A 24,632-nucleotide genomic window follows, 5' to 3' on the forward strand; every position below is an offset into this window, starting at 1 on the left:
TGGAAGAACGCTCCGGCTGAGGGCAGAGCTCAGCCCGAGAGAGCACATGTGCAGGGTGCAGGCCTTGGGAGGTCAGTCAATCAAGAGGGCCCATCACGAGGGTCCTGTAATGGAACCAGGCGGCTTCCAGGGAGCCTGGGTGGGGGCCTCTCCTGCACCTGCCAATGGCACCATCTCAGTCATGTGAGCTGGAAAATTCCAGACACATCTGTAACTCTGTTTCTCCACTTCAAACCTCCAGATTACTGCCCAGACCGTTCTACATAGTCTGCCTTCCTAATGACCCATCGTCAACGTCTGTGGAATACTCCTGTGGGCCTGCCGTGGGGATGCAGGAGTGGGTGGGCTGCCGAGGGCTCCAGCCCCCCTTCCCTGGCTCACTCTGATGCCGTGGTCTCTCTTTCCCCTGGACCCTCCTCACCTAGGGCCTGAGGTGGCTTACTCCAATTTATCAGGACTTCTTGGGGAGTGTCTTCCCTGGGTTCCCTCCTTTTACTTTCTGACCTTTGCCCTCTTGCCCTGTCTGAAGCCTTCTGAGCTATGGACTGTGTGTGAGGCCAGGCTCCTGTCACAGGCCTGCTGACACACCTGAGTCCCAGCTCTCCAGGCTGCCCCTCTGCAGGGCAAGCTGTCTCTGTAGGTGCCCTGACTTCGCCTTTTCTCTGCCCTACCCACCCTGCTCTGCCTCCTCCAGAGGCCCTAAGCCCCTGGGTCCTGGGCGTGTCTTAGAGCCAGCCCGGCGCCCCTCAGCACTGAGCTCCCCCTCCTCTCTCGCCCTCCGCCCGTCTGTGAGTCATACCATGCGCATCACTTTGTACCTTTTGCCTCACCCATCTCTCCTGCAGACAGGGACATGCTGAGGGGTAAGGGACTAGGCCTCCCTCAGTGGAGTATTATCCAGAGAAGTCACTTAATCAACATTTGTTGAGTGACTAAAAGACACCGGTCACCCCTCACAGGCCTTACAAAGTCCCCAAGGTGGCAGGGCTGTGATTCCAGCAGCTGATCAGGGCGAAGGACCCCTATTTGCAAACCATTTACCTTGCTTCACCTCTGCTTGGCCCAAGCTACAGTGAACCCAACTTGAGCCCCACAGCCTTGGTGCCTGACGCGTAGGGCCATTTTGCAGAAGAGGGGTTTCGACAAGAAGCGCAGAGCCCTCTGTGCGAGGTGTGCCCGCTCACCTTCTGCCGGTTTGCTCTGCTTGCTGCTGTGTCCACATCCGTGTCTTCGTCTGAAGCCACACTGTCATAGTCTGGCTGGTCATTGTCTTGACTCTCGGTGCTGTGCTGGTTACTGATGGTTTTCAGTATGAGCTCCACATTGTCTACCAACAGAAGCAAAGAGCTTTACTTCAGGCTTAAAACTGTTTTCCTTCCAAAAAAACTACTGAGAGGATAAAAATGGAGAGTTAGCCACTTAAAGGACAAAAAGAAAAATGACAAGAATAGCAGCATCACAGCCAGACAGAGAAGTCACCCCCCAGACGGACAGCTGTGCAGAGCGACTGAAGCAGCCCCTCATCCGCCTGTGGGCAAACCAAGGGGCTGAGGCTCGGACTAGCGGGAAAGGTCCCTGAGCTGCTACTGATAGAGTGTGGCTTCAGACCTTGAAGGTGAAGTTGTCACAAGTCCAAACAGAAAGGGAACCGTTAAGGTTTAGAGAACAGGAACCCTGGTCCCAGTCACCTGAATCCCAGTGAGACAGAAGGGAGGAAAATGAATCCAGTGATGCACACTTTCATTTTATTCGGAATATCCCCCATGGTGGGCAGGACTCATCATTCCGCAGGCCCTAACACACTATTTTAAAAGTTATTTATTTATTTGAAAGGCAGACAGAAAGAAAGAACAAGAGAGAGATCAAGATCTCCCATTCAATGGTTCACTCTCCAGATGCCTGTAACAGCAGAGGCTGGGCCAGGCTGAAGCCAGGGAGTACTTGAGCCATCACCTGCTGCCTTGTCAGGTGAGTGTCAAGCAGGAAGCTAGAATCAGGGAATAGAGCCTGAACTCAAAACAAAGCATCCCAATTTTTTTTTTTTAAGATTTATTTATTATTTGAAAGGCTGAGTGACAGAGAAAGACACAGGGAGAGGAAGAGAGAACAGGAGATCATCCATCTACTAGTTCACTTCCTAAATGGCTGCAACAGCTGGGGTTGGGCCAGACCAAGCTGGGAGCCAGGAGCTCCATCCTGGTTTCCCACTTGGGTGGCAGAGGCCCAAGTTATTTGGGCCATCTCCCACTGCTTTCCCAAGGCACACCAGCAGGGAGCTGGTCAGAAGCAGAGAAGCCAGGACTCGAACCAGTGCTGTGTTATGGGACGCTGGACATTGCCTACGTAAGATTCTACCAACCACCCACATCTCTCCAATTCCTGTCAGGCAACTGAAGGAAACCTCTGATTTCTAATATTACTTACCTGATAGCATAATGAATCGTATATTTGTGATGAACTATGGTTACTTAAAAGGACTAGGTCTTTTTTTTTTGGACAGGCAGAGTAGACAGCGAGAGAGAGAGAGACAGAGAGAAAGGTCTTCCTTTTGCCGTTGGTTCACCCTCCAATGGCTGCCACAGCCGGCATGCTGCGGCCGGTGCACCGCGCTGATCCGAAGCCAGGAGCCAGGTGCTTCTCCTGGTCTCCCATACGGGTGCAGGGCCCAAGCACTTGGGTCATCCTCCACTGCACTCCCTGGCCACAGCAGAGAGCTGGCCTGGAAGAGGGGCAACCGGGACAGAATCCGGTGCCCCAACCGGAACTAGAACCTGGTGTGCTGGTGCTGCAAGGTGGAGGATTAGTAGGCGCTGGCCTACTAGGTCTTATTTTAATTTTTAAATTAACATTTAAAAACAAATATAATCTGATGACAGAGTACTAAGATTCGATATAGGAAATGTAGAGCGATCACTCACAGTCACTGCTTTGTGTTGAAGTCTTTTTTCTAAGCATATTTATACACACTCAGTCAATCTCTTATTCTTGCAAGTCCTGCTCCAAAAAATGGCTGCAAAGCCTGAATTAGCAATATGTACCCTCCGAAGGAAAATACAGGGCTAGCTTCCCGAGAGCCTCTGGTCATGACCCTTCCTTAACCAATCAATACTCAACTGTGAGACGTGTGTGCTTCTGCTTAAAGACCCTTATCTACTGCAGACCACTGACTCGACACTGAGCTCACAACAGCAATAGACAGTACACCTAAATGACGCATACTGGACACGCATTTTTCTTTGAGGCACTAAGAGCCTTAGCAAAAACCACAAAAACGTGAACACGGCACTAAGCCAACAAATGAAAGGGCCCCTCGTAGCCAGTGTAAGGCCCCAGCAAATTTTAATTGATTTAAGTGACTTTAGGAAGCAACAGCAGGTAAGATGCAATTCTAATCAGGAATTTTTTCTATGTTCTTTAACAAGAGCTAGTCCAACTCCCGGGTTCATTTCAGGATATAATTTATAAGAAAGGCCAAGTCATTTAATATACTTCCAACCAAACTTACAGGACTGCTCGAAGCTGCCATGTGAAGGACTGCGTTCAGTAACGTGCGACTTTAAAACTGACACTTGGATTGAGTTTGGAAGGACAGAAGCGCGCAGCCCTCAGAGGCCTGAGCAGTTACCTTTGGAACCAGAGAGAGCACTGCCTTGCTGCCTCCTCTTGGCGTCGCTGAGAATGTCGATGACCAGCGTGGCAAACTCGTGTGCGTTAAACCGAGCTAGTTTCTGTCTGCCCTAAGGATGAGAAAATAATTGCCCATGTTCCCCAGTGTAAGTACACATTATCTGACCACAAAGCTGGTCAGATTATCAACAACTCCTGCAAAGCCCTTCCTGCCCAACAAAACTGTGATCCATCACAGCCATAACTGACTCAAATATTAACAGTTCAGAAAAAAAACAACAACAACAAAAAATCCTTTATATGGGAGAAGTTCCTAACATTTAAATATTCACAATGTGTACTGTATTCTTGTGACCAAACATAAAATGATTAATTCTTTTATTTTTTTGAAGTACATCTAGTAGTAAAAAATTAATGTGGAGTAACATCTTTCAATTTCAAAGTAAGGTGAACGGTCTGGACACAGGGGCTCTGTCCTCACCTGTGGCCTATAATCACAAAACCTCCAGCACCTTCCTCACTGACTCAGCGTCGCTCCTTGAGCAGCGTGCCGGGACTGGTGCTAACACTTCATCAGCACACACAGCGCTCGGAGAGCCAGCGTGCAGACCTGCTGCTATCAGGACATTCCCAAAGGAATGTGCTGGATTTTGAGGATTCTGAAACTAATTTTAAAAAATTGCTTCTCTGAAGTCTACAGCAACATAAAATCTGTAGCATGAGATAGCTCACCCTGCCATGTTCATTTAAGCTTGGAGTATCCTCTATATTTTATTAATTTGACTGAGGAAACTTTGGCAAACACCTTTATGTCGCCTTCTTTGATTACTGCTAAGAGTGAATGTTCTTGTATATTTGTAAGCCATTCACACTTCATCTGTGAGTTATTACACATTCTTTTCCAGTGATCTACTTACATCTATTGCTTTGGTTATCATTTTGTGAGTTGACTATAAAAAGTACGAAATTTTAGTCAATCAAAAAATTTAAATGACTTGTCTTGGGAAACAGCCATCCCCACCCACCCACCCCAATACAACTACTAATTACTTTTTAAACTGAACCACTTGCCTGGTTTCGTGTTGACGAGTACTCGGGATTGACCGGAAGAAAGGGGACGACGGTTGTCTCGGTTACCAAGGTGCTGTGGTTTTGTGTGGCAAGCCAGACTAGCCAGAGGAAAAAGCCAGAGACAGAATCTCATCACACCTGCTCCTCTGGGAGGCTCGGCTCACGCGTTACTAGGGAGACTTGGGAAAGCACACTCTGAGGCCAACACACTCAAAAGTCAATGTCGACACACACGGTATCAGGACGGTAGGAATCGGGCAAGTGCAACACTGAGGCTGGCAGCTTGTCACTGCCCACTGATAACAGAAGCTTAGCAGAGAAAGCCACATGTTAAGTCACCTGCATCAGTTTCTCGCCTGTCAACTTCATCGTACACATCCATGGCAAGTTCTTCAAACAAATGATTACTTAGCTGAAAGTAAAAAATATCAGGAACACAAGGGACAACGATTAACACCAGGAGGACGAGAGGGGACTGGGACTTAATTCACCCTGTTATCACCCGAAGCCAGTGCTTAGCCAATACCCAGTGTTAGACAGACAGTAAGTTTCAAAATCGTATGGTGGTCTACAAGCATCTGTCCACCACAGCAGCCTCGCTGCTCGGTGACATACAGACAGGGATGCTGTAAGGAGCCCAGAGTATCCCCAAAGTGCTTAATCTCAAAAAGCAGGCTCCAAGTCTTCACTCCTCCCAAGCTATCACCCTGTGATCTCTTCTGCTCCTCGCAGCATTGGCCAGTTTGTCAAAATCCTAAGTCCTCGGCAGGTTAAGGCAGTAAAAACATGCCATCTTGAGAGAACACAATGTGCCAACACACAAAAATGCACACAGACCGTGCTCACGTTCCTTCGCCACCTGCCACGGTGGTGGCCCTCCACCCTTGCACCGAGCTGCCCTCCTCGTCAGTGGGCTGTGGTGCTAGCACCCTCAATGGAAGCAGCTGGGGACGCGCCACACAGCACAGGCCTTTCCCACCAAGACAAGGTTAAGTTTGCCAGAGCAGCTCCAGGTCTCTGTGCCCTCATGACTCACCCCGAAACTTAGCACTTGGGGACCCCCTATTCTTAGAGGATCGATGCTGAATGTGTTAAATTCCCTACAGTATTCCTGACCCCACAAGCAGTACCGGGCCAGGAAACATCTCCCAGACTGACGGCAAGTGTGTTATGTGACGATTTATGATGCTGGCTACCAAGGCTTCAGAGGAACATGGCAAAACAGGCACAATATGTTGTTAGGAGAAAAAAGCAGGATATAAAATTCTGTAATGATAGAGTTCCATTTGGAAAAAAATTGCATGCATTTGAAATAAAAACTGAAAGAAATATACCAAAATACTGAGCCTGAATCCAAGGTAGTGTGTTGTCACATGACATTTATAAATAAAAATGAACACTAAGAACCCGGAGCTGGTTTAGACGAGGGACTGGGAACTTGAACTTGCTTCACAACCAGCTTCTTCCTCTAAGTGACTCCGCACGAACATCCCTGTTACTCACAGCCCCAGCAGCCAACGCCGACGGGAGGCTCGCATCCCAGGAGCTGTGGTGCTTCTAACACTTCTACAAACACAGCGGCCACTACCGTTCTGTTTTACAGAAAAGGATGCTGAGGCTTGCAAGTTACTAGCTTGCCTAAAGTTACAAAGTAAGTACATGAGGGACCAGAGATCCAGGTTTAAGCTCATAAAACGCTAATATTTTCTCATTCAAGAAATCTAAATGTACTCATCTTTGTTATATTTCTCTCAGCTTTTCAATAGGGAAGAACAGGAGGGAGAGGAGGAAAGGAAGAAGGTACCGGAGGACGCACACCGACCAGGCTCTGCTAAGAATGAACCCCTGTGACATGGAGACCCCAGAGCGGGGGCCCACAGGGAACAGCTGCTTGCTCTTCCCGTCACAGCTCTGCTGTATCGTCAGCTCCCTTTGCTAAGGGACAACAGCTAGCCCAGGAAGGCTGAGGAGCTTGGCAGGCATGAGACGTACCTGACCTGCCTGACCCAGAACCCGAGTTTCGGAGAGTTGTCCTTAACTCTGCCCCAGATGTTTACTGAACGCCCACTACATGCTACCGAGATTACAGACAAAACCACAGCTTTCACGCAGTTTCCAGCCTAGCACATGCAACACGGTCGGAGGGAAACTGGGCTCTCTCTAGGGTCCAGCTCCTTGTAACAAAAGCTCGCTTACATGTTATAAGTAAAAGGAAACCATACAATATTCTGTGCTGACACCCAAGGTGTCTTAATACATGACCTCCTTAATTTAAGAAAGGCAACAAAACACAGGCACACAAAACTGTAGATATAGAACACAGAGACACCAAATTGCATAAAACACATTTATTTCATGATACAGTTAAATGCTAGCAAGGATAAACTCATTTTATGTGACCTATAGTACTTATTATCCTATGAGTGCTGGTAGAGGGTCTTCTGCGAGCAGGGGAAGGAGTCCTAAATCGGGAGCCTCGGGAAAGCTACCACCTACACCGTCGGGGGCAGAGTTTTGCTCCTTGAATGGTGAGGGGTGGAAGCTGGGCAAGGCAAACATCACAGGCAAAAAGGGCTCGTGGAAGAGGCCATGGGCGTGGCAGCCCCTGGCCTCAGAGAGTGTCGCCCACAAAGAAACACGGAGACACACATGCATGACGGGAGGCAGCGCAAGCTGAGGCGGGAGGCGGCACTGGCGCCCCCAGATGTGAAGAGTTACAAATCTCGGCTCTGATCCAGAGAGCAAGCAGCTGAGGAGCACAGTGTGGCCAGGAAGCACCCTGGGGTGCACAAAGTGCTGCTGTTCCCAGGGGAGTTTGCCAGGGTCCTAACTAAGGCAGAGGTGGGCAGGCTGGAGAGAAACACACAGTCCATAGGGAGGCTGCAACCTGCTGAGCTGGGCCAACTCTAAACACATGGGCCAGGGCTACTGGCTTCTCCAAGTGTCGATCTGGAAAGTTCTGATGAATGGCACGGGGAAGGGCAAGTCAGTTACAACTACGGCTGGTGCCCAGCGGCACTGAGCGCGTCTACGGCTCTCATCACCACGCCTGGGCCAGCTTTCCTCATTCCCTAGCGCTCTGGGAGGCTCTAGGAAGTCATCCCGAGGAAGCACACCCCACTTGCTCATTTACACTGACAGAAAACAAGGCTCTCAAGAGCAGAAACAATGCCAAAGACACAGTCTTCACCTATCACACTGACAGAAATGGGGTCTCCGGAAGCAGAGCCAGAGAACTCGAGAGTCTAAACTCAACAGTGCTTGCCGTCTTCACTGGCTCCTACACAACGGTCTGCTTCTCACTTGACAACATCTGACAGCACGAGACAAAGTCATCTGACGCAACAGGTAACTTGGACTGAGGCCAGGGGCCAGCAGGACACGCTGATGCCCTCACTGGAGTTCACTAGTAAACAGGGATACTCACGGATTGAAGTTTCTTCTTAGCAGCTTTTGCCAATTCAGACAAATCCAGGCTGCTAAGAAAATGTACAACACTAATAAGCAAATAAATAAAACATGTTTGTAGATACCCGAGGGATGAAAACACGAATCTCAGTCCACAGACACTGCTGGAACCAAGCACTCAATGGCCCCATTTGGTGAAAGTAACCCCTCCTAGCAACACCACAGGCATGTAAAAACGGTGACGAGGAAAAAACACCATCCACCTCCTACACAATGAAAGCTATTGCCAGGTTAAACCCCAGGCTTTCATGTGAGAAGTCACAATGTTTGAAGTATTTAAAAAAAAAAAAAGCACAATAACAGAAGAACACATGAAAAGGAAGACGTGAGCCACTGGAACGGGAAGAAGGCATCTGCCCCCGCAGCTGTCACTTCCTAAGCCCTGACAGCGTCTGTGCGAACCTAACTGGCCACATGAGGGGGGCCCCCCGATCACGCAAACCAGGGGCCAGCAAGTTATGGCCTTTTTTGCTTGGCTCATGAGCTAAAATCGATGTTTACATTTTTAAATGGCTGGGAGGGAAAAAAAAAAAAAAAAGGAAGAGTAGCATTTCAGAAGATGTGAGAATCGTATGAAATTCAAATTTCAGTGTCAAGAAATAAAATGTCATTGCAACAGCCTGTTAGCCTACAGCGCGCCCACAGGTGCTTTCCTCTACAATGGCAAGTCGTTGTGGAACAGGCGGCCTGGCTCACAAGATCGAAGATGTTTTCTACTGAGCCCTTAGCAAGACATCTGCCGACCCCCACTGTGGTAGACCAAGAGTATCAACTCTTACAGCACGAACATTCTGTGACTTTATAATCCACAGACACCATAAACGTTCACAGCTGACGAAAGCTGTGGCAATATCACTGACTTCAACTATGAGTAGGAAAGTTATTAGTAAACTTGTTGCTTGTGTTCTTTCAAATTTAAGTGTTTTATGGTTTACTTACAGCCGTCTTATTTCCAAACTGTACAGCCATAAAAGAGAAAAAAGCATGGGCTTTGTTAAACACAAAATATATATACTTAAATATTATACAACCGAGGCAACATTAGTGACGGATCAAATTGGGTTTTCAATAGCCTTACCTGTCTGCCATTTGAGGTATAATAAAGTGCTGTCCATTTTTGTGATCTGAAACAGAAACCAGGTCAGATTGTTCATGGGCATGGGATCTGTAAAGCAACACCATGCATTTTCTCAACTTAAGCTGTGTAACAGAGGGGCCGGTGTTTGGCAGAGCGGTTAAGATGCTGCTTGGGGCACCAGTGCCCCGGGTAGGAGTGACTGGGTTCGAGTCTCTGCTTTGCTCTCCATCTAACTTTCTGCTAATATGGCCCTGGAAGGCAGCAGGTGACGGCTCTAGTACTTGCATCCCTGCAACTCCTATGGGAGACCCAGATAGGGTTCCAGGCTCCCGGCTTTGATCTGGCCCAGCACTGACTGTAGTGGGCAGATGGGGTATGAACAAGCAGATGAGTGACCTCTTGGTATCTCTCCCTGTCATCCTGCTTTTCAAACAATAAATAAGTATATAAATAAGTAAAACTTTAAAAAAGATGTGCAATTAGTATTTTTGTCATCATGAATCACATAGCGGGGAGGGGTACCAACACTGTCAGACTGGCTACAAATTCCCGAAGACCTGGTCAGTAGCAAGGATCATATCCCATTTTCTTTTAGTACAGAGATCCAGATGTTATCAACTGGAAAACCTATGCCCACTCCAGTCTGTATGAGTCTACGCCCAGTAGAAGTGATGATCTTCTGCCTTGGGAAGAGGGTTTAGAGAGCTGAATGAGCTTGGAGCAGGCTTCTACCAGGCTGCTCTATGGGATGGCAAAACTTCACTCAATTTGGTAGCTCAAATTAGTCTAAAACAGGGTTCGGCCAGTTTGTTTCTGCAGACGCAGGAAGGGCCTCTACTCCTAGGATGGTTACTAACACGTCCTAATGCAATTCTCAGGGACTGAGCCATCTTTCAATGAATAAAGCCATTATGACCACGCTTATATAGGTTTCTGTGTAAACGTAAGAATTTCTCCTGGGGGAAAACCTAGAGGAGTGGGACTGCCAAGTGTAACTTGTAAGACACTGCTAGACTTCCGCCCAGAACAGCTCTCTCACTGTGTATTCCCAACAGCAACAGATGGGAGTTACAGTTGCTCTGTGTCGTCCCAGGATTGCACTATCAGTTTTTGTTTTGTTTTTCAAATTTTAGTCACTCTAATAAGTATGTTGTGGTATCTCATTACGGTTTTAATTTACATCTTCCCAATGCCTAATGATGCTAAGCTTATCTTCATGTATTATTATTTTTCCCCCACCTGTTATCTTTTCTTTGTCTAGTTTTTATTGGGTTGTTTTCTTACTGTTGAGTTTTAAGAGTTCTGCTGGTGCCGTGGCACAGCGCGTTAAGCTGCTGTCACAGGCACCAGCATGCTGTATGGGTGCTGGTTCGGGTCTCAGCTGCTCTACTTTTTCAAAAAAGTTTAAAAAATTTTTTTATTTGAGAGGTAGAGTCACAGAGAAAGGGAGAGACAGAGAAAAAGATCTTCCATCTGCTGGTTCACTCCCAAAATGACCACAATGGAGGAGCTGGGCCAATCTGAAGCCAGGGGCCAGGGGCCAGGAGCTTCTTCTAGGTCTCCCATGCAGGTACAGGCCCAAGTACTTGGGTCATCCTCTACAGCCTTCCCAGGCCATAAGAGAGCTGGATCAGCAGAGCAGCAGCTGGGACTCAAACTGGGGACCATATGGGATGCCAGTGCCGCAGTCAGAGGCTCAGCCCACTATGTCACAGTGTCTGCCCCTCAGCTGCTCTACTTCTGATCCAGCTCCCTGCTGATGCGCCTGGGAGGGCAGCAGGGGAAGGCCCAAGTGCTTGGGCCCCTGCATTTGCATGGGAGACCTGGAAGAAGCTCCTGGCTCCAGCCTGGCTCAGCCCTGGTCATTGCAGCCATTTGGGGAGTGAACCAATCTCTCTCCCTCTGTCTCCCCCCCCCCCCCCAACCCCATAACTCTGCCTTTCAAATAAATTAAAAAAAAATTTTTTTTTAATAAGAGTTCTTTAAGGGGCTGGTGCTGTGGCATAGTGGGTAAAGCTGCCGCCTGTAGTGCCGGCATCCCATATGGACACTGGTTTGAGACTCGGCTGCTCCACTTCTGATCCAGCCCTCTGCTATGGCCTGGGAAAGCAGTAGAAGATGGCCCAAGTCCTTGGGCCCCTGCACCCATGTGAGAGATCTGGAGGAAGCTCATGGCTTCTGGCTTCGGATTGGCACAGCTCTGGCCGCTGTGGCCAATTGGGGAGCGAACCAGCAGATGGAAGACCTTTCTCTCTCTGCCTCTCCTCTCTGTGTAACTCTGACTTTCAAATAAATAAATAAATAAATCTTGGGAAAAAAAAAGATTTCTTCAATTATTCTGGATATGAGTTCTTCATTGCATATCTGATTTCTGAATGTTTTCCCCTAGGCTGTGGCTTGCTTGTCTTTTCACTCTTTTTGGGAAAGCTTTCAATTTTCACAAAATACAATTTGTCTATATTTGCTTTTTTTTTTTTTTTTTTTTTGACAGTCAGAGTGGACAGTGAGAGAGACAGAGAGAAAGGTCTTCCTTTTCCATTGGTTCACTCCCATAGTCACTACGGCTGGCGCGCTGCGCCGATCTGAAGCCAGGAGCCAGATGCTTCCTCCTGGTCTCCCATATGGGTGCAGGGCCCAAGGACTTGGGCCATCCTCCAATGCCTTCCTAGGCCACAGCAGAGAGCTGGACTGTAAGAGGAGCAACTAGGGCAGAATCCGGTGCCCCAACCGGGACTAGAACCTGGGGTGCTGGTGCTGCAGGCAGAGGATTAGCCTAGTGAGCCATGGTGCCGGCCTATATTTGCTTTTATGACTTGTTTTGGCATTATAGCTAAGAACTTTAATCCAAAACCACAAAGACTTTCTCCTATGTTTTCTTTGATAAGTTGTATGGGTTTAGGTTTTATCTTTAAATCTATGATTGAGTTAGTTTTTGTATAAGGTGTGCAGTTTAAATTGTAGTTCATTTTTCCGTAAATGGCTGTCTAGTTGTCCCAAAACCATATGTTGAAGACATTAACCTTTCTCTATTGAATTATTTTTGCATCTTTGTCGAGAATCAGTTGAACCTATTTGTGTATTTCTGGATTCTCTATACTGTTCCAGTGATCTATGTAATTTGTCTCCAATATCACACTGTCTTGAGTATTGTACAGATTCAGAGCACGTCTTCAGACTGGGTGGTATGCCTCTTCCCACATAATTTCTCTTGCAAAACTGTCTTGGACCTTGTAGTTCCTTTGTCTTCTTTACATTTTTAGAACTAGAAGGTTTGTCTGTGAAAAATACTGACATGAACGAAACTGACTTGTTATTTGGTGGCGAACTGACATGTTAACTTTACTGAGTCTTCCAATCCATAAACACAGTTTGTCTCTCCACTTATTTAGGTGTTCCTTGATTTTTTTTTTTTTATCAGCATTTTGTAATTTTCAGCACAGCTCCTACATACACTTTGTTAGATTTATACCCAGCATTTAATTTGGAGCCACTGTAAATGGTATTGTTTTCCAAGTTTCAGTTTAACATTGCTCACTGTTAGTCTAAAGAAATATGACTGATTTTCTTGGCTGCTGATCTTGTATTCCACAACCTTGCAAAGCTTCTAAGTTAGTTCTAGAAACGTTTTTTGTAGATGCTACATGGAAATCACTCCATTTGCACAGAAAGGGTCTACTGCTTTTCAGCTTGTTCACCTTTATTTCTTGCCTGTGACACTGTTGGGATTTCCAATGCAATGCTCACTAGAAATGGCTAAGACCGGACACCCTAGTGTTGCTCCTCTGGAGGACAAAAGCAGCCTTTCACCATTAGGATGACGTTGGCTGCTGGTTTTCTAGAAATCCCCTTTATCAGGTGAAAGCACACCTGTCTACTCCTTGTTTGCTAAGATTTTCCTGATCTTTAATAGATGTTACATTCGGTGAAATATCATTTCTGAATTAACTGATAGTAATTAAATGATTTTTCATTTTTAGTCTTAACTGATTTTCAAACACTGAATCAGCCTTGCACATCTGGAAACTGTATTTGATTAGTGTGTGTTTCTTTTTATTTATTCTTGGATTCAGTTTGCTAACTTGTGAAGGATGTCTGCCCATGTTCCTGAGGGCTACATTTTTGCTGGGAGTAGTATCAGGGTAACGCTAGCTTCATCAACTAAGTTGAAAAGTGTTTCTTTCCTTCTGTTTTTTTTTTTTTTTAATTATGAAAAACTAATGTTGTTTCTTCTTTGAATGTTTCACATTATGAAGAAAACTTGAAATGTGCATTCCAAACACTTAAAAATATCCAGTAAAAGTCACCTGCAAAGTTAGGGAATCATGTAAATCATAAATCACATGTATTGTATACCTTCATGGCAACATTACTTCTGCCTGGTGATCAGGGAAACCATCTGGAAATATGGGGTTTTAACAGAATGTAAAGGTAGAGGAGGGAGGGAGGCAGGGAGAATGAGAATCTCCATTCCCTGGTTCACTCCCCTAAAGTCCTGAGAGTTGGAGCTGGACCAGGCTGAAGCCAGGAGCCCGAACTCCATCCAGGTCTCCTATACGGGAGCAGGGACCAAGCACTTGAGCTCTCACCTGCTGCTCCCCAGGCCCATTAGCAGGACGCTAGATTGGAAGCAGAAGAAAGAACTTCATCCCAGGCACTCTGATGTGGGATGTGGGCATCTTTTTTTTTTAATTATTATTATTTTAAGTTTCTGTTATTCTTTTTTTTCAAGATTTATTTATTTATTTGAAAGTCAGAGTTACACAGAGAGAGAAGGAGAGGCAGAGAGAGACAGAGACAGAGACAGAGACAGAGAGAGAGAGAGAGAGAGAGGTCTTCCATCTGCTGGTTCATTCCTCAACTGGCCACACAGCCGGAGCTGTGCCGACCTGAAGCCAGGAACCAGGAGCTTCCCTCTGGCTCCTCCCATGCGGGTACAGGGGTCCAAAGAGTTGGGCCATCTTCTACTGCTTTCCCAGGCCATAGCAGAGAGCCGGATCAGAAGTGGAGCAGCTGGGGCTTGGACTGGTGACCATATGGGATGCTGGCATTGCAGGTGGCAGCTTTACCCAGTATGCCACAGTGCTGGCCCTGGGATGTGGGCATCTTAAGCAGCAGCCTAACCTGTTGTGCTATAATGCCCACCCCAACAAGATTTTTAAATGACCCTTTAACAATCGTGGGACTTGTAGAAATGTCTCCATCTTCACATTCTTTCCTTTTTTTCGGTCAGCACAGCTATATATTTATCAATTGTATTTAACTTTTTGGAGAATCAGCTTTTGGTTTTACGGATATTTTCCTACTGTTTCCCTTTGACTTTCATTGACTCCTGCCTTCTGCTTACTTCAGGTTTATTTTTCTCAACGTTTGTTTGGGGGAAGCTTATGATTTCAGACCTTTCTTCTTTTTTAACTAAGAATGTAAGGCTACTGTGGTATAGTAGGTAAAGCTACCGCCTGCAGCGCCGGTTTGAATCCTGGCTGCTCTACTTCCAATCCAGCTCTCTGCTATGGCCTGGGAAAAGCAAAGACAGTCCAAGTCCTTGGGCTCCTGCACCTGAATGGGAGGCCCAGAAGAAACTCCTGGCCCTTGGCTTCGGATTGGCTCAGCTCCGGCCATCGCGGCCATTTGGGTAGCGAACCAGTGGATAGAAGACATTCTTTCTCTCTCTGCCTCTTTCTGTATTCAAATAAATAAATAATTTTTTTTAAAAAAAAAGGTTATAAAATTTCCTCTAAGCAATGCTTTAACTACATTCCACAAATTTTGCTTAACTGCATTTTAATTCAGTTGAAAATATCTTAATTTCCCCATGAGACCTTCTCTTAGATCTACAGATTATTTAGAAGTGTGTTGTCTAAAAATTTTAAGGCACTTTGCATATTTTCCAATTTTATTTTTATTATCAACTTCTAGGTTAATTCCACATGGTCAGAGAATATACTTGGTAGGATTTTAATTTTTTTAAATGTCTATTTATTTATTTTTTACTTATTTGAGAGAGAGAGAGAGAGAAAGAGAGAGAAAGAGAAATATATTTCCATCTGCTGGTTCTTTCTCTACAGCCAAAGCGAGGAGGGTACAGCTCCATCTGGGTCTCCCACATGGGTGGCAGGGACCCAAGTGCTTCAGCCACTATCCATTTGTCTCCCACAGTGCAAGTTAGCAGACAGCTGGATGGCAAGTGGAGGCAGGACTTGCTGCCAGGCACTCCGATAGGGGATGTGGCGATCCTATGCAGCAGCTTAAACGGCTGTGCCATGATGCCCACCCTGATCTTAATTTTTTTAGATTTGTGAAGACTAGTTTTTCAATCCAGAATATGGACTGTCTAAAATATTCAACAAGGACTTGAAAAGAATGTAGACTGTGATGCTGTTGGGTATCCACTGTTGGACCCACTAGGTTTTTTGTTTGGTTTAGTTCTATATCCTTGCTGGTTTTCTATCCATTCTTTCTATTACTAAAAGAAGAGTATTGTGTCTTAAAAATTATGGGCTTGGGAGAAATCCTCCATCCACTAGCTCACTCCCTAAATGCAGCTGGGGCTGGGGCAGGCCAAAGCCTGGATCCCAGAACTCAATCTGGGTCTCCCAGGTGGGTGGCAGGAACCTAGGAGCTTGAGTAATCACCTGTTACTTCCAGAGCGTGCAATGGCAGGAAGCTAGAATTGGAAGAAGATCCAGGATTTGAATTGAGGTGTTCTGATAGGAGATGCAGGAATCCCAAGTGGTGTCTTAACTGTTATGCCAAATGCCCACATCTCTTCTATAGACTATTTTAAATCAAAGTAGGCTTTAGGGTCTGGTGTTGTGGCACAGTGGGTTCAGCAACTGCTGTGATGCCAGCATCGCACATGACCCCCAGTTCAAGCTTGGTTGCTGCACTTCTGACCCAGCTCCATGCTAATGTACCTGGGAGGGCAAGAGAGGATGGCCTGAGCGCCTGCGCCCCTGCACCCATGTGGGAGACCTGAATGGAGCTAAGGCCATTTTGGGAGTGAACTAGCAGATGGAAGATCTCTCTCTCTCTGTAACTCTGCTTTTCAAATAAATAAATAAACAAACACATAAATTAAAAAAAAAATGCTTTTGAAAACCAGTAATTTTTAACATTCCATTTTAACTCATCTGTAGAGTTTTGGATCACATACTTTTGTATACTCTTTTTTAGTGGCTGCACTACAGATTATAATATGCATACATTTGACTTTTCAGCCTATTTAGAAATAACATTTTTATCGTTTCAAGTAGCATGAAAAAATCTTAACATTTCTTTTTCCCTTTCCTCTTTTCAAGTTATTGTCAAGAGAAGTATGCTAAAATCTCTCCGGATAACATTTTAACTTTTGCTTTCTGCTGTCATATATCTGAATTTCAGAAAACAGCCTATATTACCCAGATACTTAATTCTGTTACTCTTCATTCATTCGCAAGGTTCCAAGATTCTCCTTGGTATCATTTTCCTTCCATCCAAAGAATTTTTCCTAGAAATTCTGAGATCAGTTAATTTTCTTAGGTTCTTCCCATTGGATATAGAATTGTGGGTTCACAGTTATTTTCCTTTGTCACTTTAACATTCTGTTTCATTTCCATTCTCTGATGAGAAAGCCATAATCATGCAATCAATGTTCTATGTAACATGTGTGTTTTTTTTCCTGGATGCTTTCAAGACATTTTTTTCAACTTGAGTTTTCATTAGTTTGATTTTTACATGTCCTGAGTATGAGTTTCTTTGAATTTATCCTCTTTGGGATTCACAGAGCTTCTTGAATCTCGAAGTTTATGTCTTTCACCAAATTTAAGAGGTTTTTGCTGATATTTCTTCAAATAATTTTCCTCTACACAGCACTCCTTCTCATCTCTCAGAGTTCACTAATACAAATGTCAGACTTTTTGGTATTTTCCCTCATGTCCCTGAAACTCTTTCAGTTTTGTTTCCTCCTACTTTCTTTCCGCCCCCACTGCATAATTTCTAGTGATCTATTTTCAATTTGCTGCCTTTTCTGTCATAAGCACACCACTGAGTTTCAAACTTTTAAGAGTTTGTATTTTCCAGTTCTAAAATTCTTATTTGTTTTTTTTTTCCAGTATCTTCCATTTCTGGCTGGAACTCTCTATATTTTTATTTATTCCAAGAACGTTCACTCTTACTTCTTAGAGCATGGTGTTATTAGCTGCTTAAAATCTTTGATAATTCTAACATTTGTGTGATCTTTGGGTTGCACCTGATGGCAGCTTCCCCTGTGCAAGCCCAGGAGACGTTCCTGGTTCTTCCCACGTTGAATCATGATGGTTGTTAGCCTGGGCATTTTCAATACTGTGCTGAGAGACACTAGGTCTTCTGTAACCTCTACGGAAAATCTTAACATTTCTGGTTTAGCAGGCAACTAACAAGATTAGATTCTGCCTCCTGGGCAAGTAGTGAGAAATTAAAGAGAAAAAGAAAAGCAACATGGATTCTCCTTAAATCCCTGGTCAGAGGTCTGGGTGCCTGTGCTGCTGCTGCCGCCACTACTACAGCCACATTCCTGTGCAGCGGCTGGAGAGGAACAGAAGAGAAAAAGGGAGGAGAGGGAGGAGGAGGAGGAGGAGGAGGAGGGGGAGGAAAAACCCCAGGGGAATCCCCCTACTCTGTGTCCTCTAGAAGTTCCATTTCTTGCTCCTCAGACCAAAAGGAGAAGGCTTCTTTGCACCTGTTAAGCAGTTCTTCAGGCTCTTGCTAAAGATGCATCTGAGATAAAATCAGCAGGACCTTCACCAAGAGTTTGACTTCCTTTTTCAGAATTCTCAGACACTACACTGGGCATTTGGTCTGAGGATTTCAGTTCTACTTAGCAGGAGAGGCAGGGTAGGGTCGGGCGTGCTCACGTTGTCTCACCCAGAACGAGCATGGAGAACCACCACGTACACAAATGTGGAGAAACGCACCAGGGCTTGGTGCACTGTCTCGTAGAGGAACCAAGCTTGGGGGCTGCCTGCTCTCTGCCACGATCACTCAGCGCGCTCACTCTGCTGCCGCTGAGGGAAAGCAACAGGATGAATGCCCAGGCTACCCGGCAACCAAACTCTGTTAATGGAACAGGCGAAGGCTACATGTGGTCCACAGACCACAGTCTGCTGAGCCCTGTTCCCTATCTCAAAAGACAAAGCTGGCCAACGGCAAAGTTCACTTTTGAACTTCTTTCCAATTCTTAACAGAATTTTTCGAATAACAGCAAAAGTTACGGCTTTACTCCTCTATGAGTCCTGCGATGTCCAACAAATGTGATGCATATTCAATTCTGGCTCAATTACCCTTTTTGACTCTTGAGAAAGCCACTTCTCTAGAGCTAAAATAAAGTTTCAGAAACTAAAACTTCAAGTGGACTAACTTTATGTGTTTTACATAAAACTGAAAACCTGATTAACGATTTTCTCCAGGATATGTTAAAGCAGAGGTCATAAACCATAGTGACCCAACTTGTTTTTCCAGAAGCTTCCCGACAGGTGCGGGGAAGCTGGGATCCTTTCACTCACCTGGTTTCCTGCCACAGAGATAGAAGGCCAGTCTGTCGGTCAGCTCATACTGTATTTCTACGAGGCGATCTGCCAGCTCATGGTGCCCTCCTTGCCTACCGAGAGAAAACAAAGTACCATTCATGTGGCCCCGTGTTCACTGGCTGTCCCACAGGAAAGTACAAGGGCATCTCCTGAGACGCCTGAGCCGTTTATCAAACCTGACTTTTCAGCATAATCAACCTTGTGTGAGGGTAACTGTCGAGCTCTGCTTCGAGTCCCACCTTTATATACGATTTTCCCCATGTGATCTAGCCCTTTCCGGTATTAATGTATAAGATACAATGCTTAATAAGGAACACAAAGACTTATGACAAAGAATAACTTCATTTACTGAGGTGAGACAATAATTTTTTTTTTGACAGGCAGAGTTAGACAGTGAGAGAGAGAGAGACAGAGAGAAAGGTCTTCCTTCTGTTGGTTCACCCCCCCAATGGCTGCTATGGCTGGTGCGCTGCGCCGATCTGAAGCCAGGAGCCAGGTGCTTCCTCCTGGTCTCCCATGCGGGTGCAGGGCCCAAGGACTTGGGCCATCCTCCACTGCCTTCCCAGGCCACAGCAGAGAGCTGGACTGGAAGAGGAGCAATGAGGACAGAGTCCGGCGCCCCAACCGGAACGAGAACCCGGGGTACTGGTGCCGAAGGTTGAGGATTAGCCAAGTGAGCTGTGGTGCCAGCCGAGACAATAAAATTAATATGGCAGAAGTTTTAAAAATTTTACTACTGAATTTCTAACAACAGATGAGGGTATTTTAAAAAGTTAATAAAAAATGGAATCAAAAGATAAATTTAGGGGCCAGTGCCGTGGCACAGCGGGTTAACCTGTCTCTTGCAACACTGCTATCCCATACTGGAATGCCAGTTTCTGTCCAGCCCCCTGCTAGTGAGCCTGGGAAGGCGGCCGAAGATGGCTCAAGTAGATGGGCCCCTGACACCCATTTAGGAGACCTTCCTGGAGCACTGGGTTCCTGGCTTGAGTCTAGACCAGCTCCCACTGTGACAGCCCTTTGGGAAGTGAACCAAAAGATGGAAGATCTCTGAGTCACTCTGTCACTCTTTCAAATAAATTTTTAAAAGTGATGTTTATATCACTTTTTATAAATATATATATATATAATATATAAATATATATTTATATATATATAAAATAGTGATGTTTATTTTGCTGTAAAAAGTTTTTTAAATTCAGTTTTTCCATAATGCCAATTTTCCAGGAAATTTTTAAAATCTTATTTATTTGAAAGGCAGAGTGATAAAGACAGAAGGAAAGACAGAATAGAGACAGATCTTCCATGTGCTGGTTTACTCTCCAAATGTCTGGCTTAGGCCTGGCCAAAGCCAGCAGTCAGGAGGAACGACATCTGGGTCCCCCACGTAGGCAGCAGGACCCGAAGGACTTGGGCCACCATTTGCTGTCTCCCAGCTGCATCGGTAGGAAGCTGGATATGAATCTGAGTAGCCAGGACTCAAACTGGCACTCCAATATGGGATGAAGGCATCCCAAGTGGAAGCTTTACTCACTGTGCCATAACATCTGCCCTATCCAGGAACCTTTTTTTAAAAAAATATATTTGAAAGGCAGAGTTAGAGAGAGAGAGAGAGAGAAAGAAGGATAGACAGAGAGAGGCCTTCCATCTGCTGGTTTACTTCCCAAATGGCTGCAACACAGGCCAGGCCAGGTGGAAGCCAGGAGCCAGGAGCTTCTTCTGGGTTTCCCACATGGGTGCAGGGGCCCAAGGACTTGGGCCATCTTCCACTGCTTTCCCAGGCCATAGCATTGAGCTGGATTAGAAGTGGAATCAGTGTTCACATGGAGGCTGGTACTACAGGCAGTGGCTTAACCTGCTGCACCACAACACCAGCCCCATCCAGGAACTTTTAAATAGACCTTATAATTTCATTTTCCCAAGAACTATTTGAAGTGCCTTTGTACCATGTCCAGGCCCCACTCTTGGAAATCCTGAACGAGTAAGAACATGGGGGGCGGGGGGGGGGAGTGTGCACCAGGATCAATGTTTTGAAAAAGGTCCTTCCCCAGATGATTCTGTGTGGCTAGCGCCTCTGACGAGAGTCCAGTAACTACATCAAGAGCTTTAAGCCAGGGACAGACAGATCCACCTAGAGCACGGCTCATACCTGCAGCTTCCTTTACCTCCGTACCTTCAAGTTCTCTAACTATGGCCTGGGAAAGCAGAACAAGATGGCCCAAGTGCCTGGGCCCCTGCACCCACATGGGAGACCCGGAAGAAGCTCCTGGCTTCATATCGGCACAGCTCCGGTTGTTGCGGCCATCTGGGGAGTGAACCAGCAGATGGAAGACCTCTCTCTCTCTCTCTCTACTTCTCTCTTTAACTCTGTCTTTCAAATGAATAAAATAAATCTTAAAAAAAAAAAAAAAAAGAACAACGCCTTGGCTCTTGTCATACCTAATTCTTCCTACTCTGGTTTGGGGAATGGGTTTTTTTTTTTTTTTATTAAATAAACATTTTTTATTATAAAAAAATAAAGCCTGTTTTATGCAAGGCACAGTGAGGAAACTCCAAGGAATGACGACGATGACGATGATTTACTGAGGCTCCCTCCTCCTCGAAGGTCCAGTCCAGCTTCCCTTTCCATGATCTGAGGCACTACAAACCCCTACCTCCCAGACACCTCTGATTCCTGGGATGCACATCTTTTTCTCACTTTTTAACATCTGTGAAACCAGGAAGTAGCCCATGATAGCTGGGGCCCCGTGATTTAACGGGCTGAGTGTTTTTCCTCTTGTAATGCGACATGAAAATATGACACACCGTACAACCGTACAAGCGCTGCCCCCCGGGTCTGAAGGACGCGTTCCCATGGCTATCCCCACTCGCACCGCAATCTCCCCCATGCAGCCTGTGGAGGTGCAAAATGCGCCCTGTTCATCCCAGCCTCCCAACCTTGACTCGCACCTTCCTCTCACCCGGGACACCTCAGCCCCCACTTCACATACCCAAGCACAATCTATTCTCCAAAGGCCACCAGAGAAACTTAATGATGTGGGCCACAGTGAAGAAACCCTATATATGCTTTTTAAGGCCAACTATCCTTTTTGACAATAAATCATGTACTCTCTTGCCTTGTTTAACTCTTTTTCAGGCATTTATGAATCATCTCTTCCAACAAAAAGTAAATTCTGGGGGGATGGAACGGGGTGGGAGTGGAGAAGTTTGTCATTTGCTCATTTTACCCTACGTGGAGCAGAGGACGGTGCTTGCCAGTAAATAACGGTAATTTGGAAAAGGTAATTCGGAAAAAGGAGGAAAGATCTGCAGTCCTTTAAATAATAGTCAATACTGCCTGCTTATTTTTCCAGCATCTCAATTAAAATTTTCAAATAAAGAAAAATTTAAAGACTTTTTACAATGAGCACCCAGATGTCCACTACTTAAAGATTTCAATAACATTTTATTACATTGTTTAACCACAGATCTGGCCACAAATTGGCTATTAAGTTCAGACAGTGACTAAGAAAAAGAGTGATTTCTGTAATTTCTGACACCTGATTTGGACTCTGAGCGGGGCTCAAATACCACTGAATTATAAAGGGGAGAAGCCAAACACACTGCTTTATGATCCTGCCCTTTTCCAGGCTGAGCTCAGCTGCCTTTGAAATATTTCTTTGGCAAAGTAACAGAACACTACTGTCAAAGAGGTTATACTGCAATGATACACAATTAGCTACTTAGCAAAAATCACACTCACATAAAACAACCCAGAGACAAGTGGCAGGAAGCTCCCTTTCTTACCTGGCATAGTCAACAGGTGTTTTCCCATTAGAATCTTGCGTGCCGGGGTCTGCTCCATATACTGCCAATAATTCAGCCTGCAAAATCTGCCCTGCTTTGGAAGCTACGTGGAGGGGGGTGTTTCCTTTTTCCTAAGAATCATTTGTAGGTGGTAGACAAAAAAACAAACAAAAAAGCAAATGAAATAAACTAAAGACAACACAAACACAACTCACAAGTCATTTAGTGTCAATCTGAAATCATTCACTGAATGGAATCTGAATCAAGTCATGTTTTCTTACAGGGTGAAAGAAGTTGGCCTGTGCTCCTAAAGATAACAGCCTCAGACAGGTTTCAAGATTCCCTGTTCTCACACTTGAATGGAGTTGCTGAAAAACACAAGCAAAAAACAGTATTTGTTAAAAGTGTTGATGGTGATCTACAAGAGCTGATGGTAACTATTTTAATACACACCACATTAGAAACATGTACTCAAAGATTTATTTATTTATTAGGTTTAATAAGGGGGACTGAGCAGTTTCTCCCCATCATGGCCACCTGTGGGCTGGAAGGTGCAGTGGGGCTGTTAGGCAGGAAGTCAGAAATGTATGTGACAAGGCCTAAGGAGTTGACATCGAGGCCCAGCATGCGCATCATCCCGATAACCTCCCAGGTACAGCCCAGTATCTGCACTTCGAATGCCCCGCCCCTTCTACCCAATAACCATCCTTCCTTTAGGGCTCCTCCAAGGTGGGGCAACTCCAGCCAGGCTTCCCCCTGTCTGAAAACTCAGAAAGGAATTTTTTGTATTTACATCCAAAAAGTCCTTTGTTCCAGGAGGAGAAGCAGGAAGTCAAGACTCATCCCCTTAAAACCCACCCCCCAGCCTCAACCAGACTGCGAGCTCAGCCCGCTGCCTCTCTGCTGAGCCGCCCGCCTGGCCTGGCCAGATGTATTCTCTCCACTCAACCAAACTTGCTCTCCCCCAGTCTGAGCGACTAGGCACTCTCTCTCAGGTTCTGTCTGGAGAGGTGCCCATCCGTTCTTATGGATGTCTCTACCCTAATCAACCTTGCTGTTTTACTTTCCACTACTCTCGGTCTCACACCTGAATTCTTTGTTACGCGAAGACAAGAACCCTGCTGTTCTCTGGTAACAGGGCCACTTTACTGATAAGGAAACCAGGACTGTGAAGGCTGACCTAACCAGACACGTGACTCATCCACGCAAGCAGCATAACCAGAACCTGAGTGAGGCAGTGTGAGGAGGCGGCTGCTCCCAGCTCTCAAGTCTTACAGACCTGCGTTTCAAACCCCACCCCTTTCAAGCTGCGTGGCCTCACAAAAATTCTTTAAGCAAGCTGACCTGCAGTCTCCACCTGGAAAACAGTGATAACAATGCTACAGGGTCCCAGCGTCACTGTGAAGGTTCACCAGTACCAGCAGGTGCTCAGCAGGGAGCCCAGGAGAGGGAAAGTGCTGTTTCTAGTCGCTGTTACTGAACCTCGGGCTTTGGGGCTTCAGCTTGTGCCCAGTGTAAACTCCAGGACTCCGCATTCCGTCACAGTGTCCCCAGGACACTCTTCCAGGGTGGGAAACAGGCCACACCCTGTACCGCTGCAGAAACGCTCCTCTGTGCAGGAGCGGCCTCCTTCAAGTCTATCCCTGGACTGTCCATGACATGGTGGCCTTTACCATAGGAAAGCAGAGAGCTACTCGAACGCCTGTACCCAGGCCTTCTTAAAAAGTTTCATTAAAAAAAGAGAGGGGGAAAAAAAAGTCTTAGTGAAAAAAATAACAATTATACACATTTCAACGCAAACTTTAAAATTCCGAATTGCAGGAGACTGTGCTTGATGTGAGTGAGCAACTGTCAAGCGCAGCGCTTTGACGTAGATGTGCAACTCACAGAATCTCTAGAGACGTCCCAAGGCTCTCATAAAGAAACCATCGACTCACTCCTCACCTACAATAAACCATGCTGTGCACACCACCCTGAGTCACACTCTCTCTCCAAAGCTGACTCACTACACAACCTTCGAACCTGAAGACCTTACCCCTTTACGTATTCTTTCCTAGCCC

The 24,632-nt window shown here is 45.8% G+C and overlaps 1 protein-coding gene across 6 annotated transcripts in view; it reads right to left on the minus strand.

Moving 5' to 3' along the window:
- The window catches only part of GIT2 (GIT ArfGAP 2), a 52,936-nt gene that overhangs the window by 20,468 nt on the left and 7,836 nt on the right, over positions 1 to 24,632 (minus strand). For 4 of the 6 annotated variants that reach the window (XM_062182576.1, XM_062182575.1, XM_062182573.1 and 1 more), the window contains exons 5-13: positions 22,854 to 22,940; positions 22,573 to 22,703; positions 18,763 to 18,857; positions 9,245 to 9,290; positions 8,126 to 8,177; positions 5,038 to 5,110; positions 4,699 to 4,796; positions 3,626 to 3,737; positions 1,185 to 1,327 (exon numbers count right to left, since the gene is read on the minus strand). In XM_062182576.1, the coding sequence (XP_062038560.1) occupies positions 1,185 to 1,327; positions 3,626 to 3,737; positions 4,699 to 4,796; positions 5,038 to 5,110; positions 8,126 to 8,177; positions 9,245 to 9,290; positions 18,763 to 18,857; positions 22,573 to 22,703; positions 22,854 to 22,940 (837 nt within the window). The remainder of the gene's footprint in view (positions 1 to 1,184; positions 1,328 to 3,625; positions 3,738 to 4,698; positions 4,797 to 5,037; positions 5,111 to 8,125; positions 8,178 to 9,244; positions 9,291 to 18,762; positions 18,858 to 22,572; positions 22,704 to 22,853; positions 22,941 to 24,632) is intronic. The other 2 variants (XM_062182577.1, XM_062182574.1) reach the window with 1 other exon arrangement.

The sequence above is a fragment of the Lepus europaeus genome, chromosome 23, assembly GCF_033115175.1.
Source record: "Lepus europaeus isolate LE1 chromosome 23, mLepTim1.pri, whole genome shotgun sequence".
Taxonomy (NCBI): Eukaryota; Metazoa; Chordata; class Mammalia; order Lagomorpha; family Leporidae; genus Lepus; species Lepus europaeus.